The 2,174-nt window shown below is 51.6% G+C and overlaps 1 protein-coding gene across 1 annotated transcript in view; it reads left to right on the top strand.

Moving 5' to 3' along the window:
• The first annotated feature begins 1,596 nt into the window (after nucleotides 1-1,596).
• Nucleotides 1,597-2,174, top strand: part of LOC105811841 (putative methyl-CpG-binding domain protein 3-like 3) — a 12,079-nt gene continuing 11,501 nt past the window's right edge. The window contains exon 1 of the mRNA XM_012646115.1: nucleotides 1,597-2,133. Coding sequence (XP_012501569.1) covers nucleotides 1,597-2,133 — 537 coding nt within the window. The remainder of the gene's footprint in view (nucleotides 2,134-2,174) is intronic.

The following is a 2,174-nucleotide window of genomic DNA, read 5'->3' as shown; positions in this document are numbered from 1 at the left end:
AGTTTTAATGCACAGCTTGGCACATAATAGGTGCTCTACTGATACAGGAAAGTGGACCCCAAAACTGGAGTCCATCCTGAAGGCCAAGGGGGTTCTTGGCTTTGCTCAGGAAAGAATTCAAGAGCAAGCCAACTGAGTAGGTCAAAAGCAAGTTTATCAAAGTTAGAAAAGAAGAAAAAGGAGGCTGCCCCATAGACAGGGCAGCAGTTCTCTCTCAGAGCAACAGACAGTGGCACTTTGTGAGTTTCTGGAATCTTATTTTATAACTTCTATTTAATTTTATGTTAAAGGGAGGAAGGATTATTCATCAGATTTCTGGGGAAGGAGTGGGGAGTTCCTAGAACGGAGGATTCGTCCTCTTTTTAAAGCATATAGGGTAACTTCTGGGAGTGGCCATGGTATTTGCAAACTCTAGTGTCTTCTAATGTGCTAATGCACTATAAGCAGGGCATAATGAGCAGTGAGGGTCACCTGAGGTCGTGTTTTGTGGCCATATTGGTTTTAGTGGGGTTTGGGCGGCTTCTCCATCATTTCCTGTTTTATCAGAGACCTTGGTTGGGGTCTTATGACTCCTTATCCCATAGACCCTGCCGGTTCCCTATCTTATTATAACTAGGGGGAAAAGTAATTTTCCCTCCAAACTGAGACATCTTGGGTAATGAAAGGGGTGATATTAATTACACCAGGACAACAGAAGTAAAATGGCAAGTACAGAAATAAAGGGTTTAAACTAGAAAGTGTACCAATTAGGTTTGCATTTTAAGCAGACTAATGAGGCTGGAGTATTATAATTGGGTTAGAGTGAGTGAGAAAAGATTTCAAATCTTAGTAATTAATCACCTACTGCAGTATAGCATCAGAAGTTTCTGTCATTGTTGGATTGTAATGAAGTGCATTTATTAGCACTACATAGAAAGGAAATAGGGTGTTTCTGAGGTTTTCGTTTAAGAGCAGGAACATTTTAGGTGAAGGTGGGTCTGGGTGTGGAAGTGAGTATTTAAGGATTAAGTAGGGTGTGATTTCTGTGGCGGGGGGGTAAAGGAAATATAGGAACTAGAAGGTCATGGTGTGTCCTAAAGCACAGTAAAAAGGGATATGGAGAAATCTGAGGTCTGGTGACCTCAGCAAGGTCGTCTGTGACCCCTGTGTCCCAGTGACAGCAGGTTTGGAGGCACCAGCTGACGATGACAGGGAAGAGGAGAGAGTAGCGTCCTCAGGGGAGGATGCAGGAGGGACATGGTCTGGAATTGGTGCTGGGTAGTGACCTTGAGCTTTCTGTCCTTGGCTCCCATTAGCTGTGTGAGGTCCCAGGATCCAGTCTCCATGTGTGGGCCTGCCCCTGCACCGCCAGCCTCGTCTGGGAACACGGGGATATGCAAACTCTTGGGCCCCTCTCCAGACCTACTCGAGTTCAGGTCCAGAAATCTGCATCTGAATAAACGTCCCCAATGTTTGGTGTGCGCAGTGACGCTGGAGACGCTTTTCCCCAGGCAGACAGGCTGGTTGGAAGATTCGACGGAGCTGAGCTGATCTTCCGTAGCCGATGTTTAAATTTCACATTCTGTTTTCTCGTTCAAGGGGAAGCTCAAGAGAAGTATGATACCCCCGGCTTTGCAGAGGAAACGAGAGATCCACGTGGCCAAGGCCAGGCGGAGGCGAGCTCTGAGGTGGGAGCTACCGGTCAGGCTGACCAGCTGCATCTTCCCGCAGTCGGTGACCAGAGTCAGGTCCCACCCCGGCGACGAGGTCAGGCGCAAGCGAGGGGAGGAGAATCTGGAGAAGCCCCAGCAACTCTGTGCGTATGGGAGGCTGCAGGGGCTCCAGGCCTGCGGCAGCGAGGGAGAGCTTTTCAGCCCACTGGACTTCGCAAATGCCTTGAGAATCATCGCGCCAGGAGTTGCAGATCAGTGCCTGGGCGAGGCTGGCGCTGGGGGTCCGCGCGGCAGCCCCGGGAGTGCCCCTGGCCGGAACGCAGCGCGCACGCAGCGCAGCCAGGGAGCGGGTCTCCACCTCCCGCTGCCCCTGCCCAGCCAGCCGGTGAGGACCGCAGACATCCGCAGGCAGGATCGCAGGGTCAAGAGGGCCAGGCGGAGGCTGGCTGAGGCCCTGAGGGCGGACAGGCTGGCCAGGGAGGCCGAGAGAGGGAGGAGCGCAGAGGGAATCGCGGAGACCTG

This window comes from Propithecus coquereli, unplaced genomic scaffold (assembly GCF_000956105.1).
Source record: "Propithecus coquereli isolate 6110/MARCELLA unplaced genomic scaffold, Pcoq_1.0 Scaffold241, whole genome shotgun sequence".
NCBI classification, from domain to species: domain Eukaryota; kingdom Metazoa; phylum Chordata; class Mammalia; order Primates; family Indriidae; genus Propithecus; species Propithecus coquereli.
The sequence above is the reverse complement of the archived record's forward strand: the minus strand, read 5'-3'. Positions and strand labels throughout refer to the sequence as shown.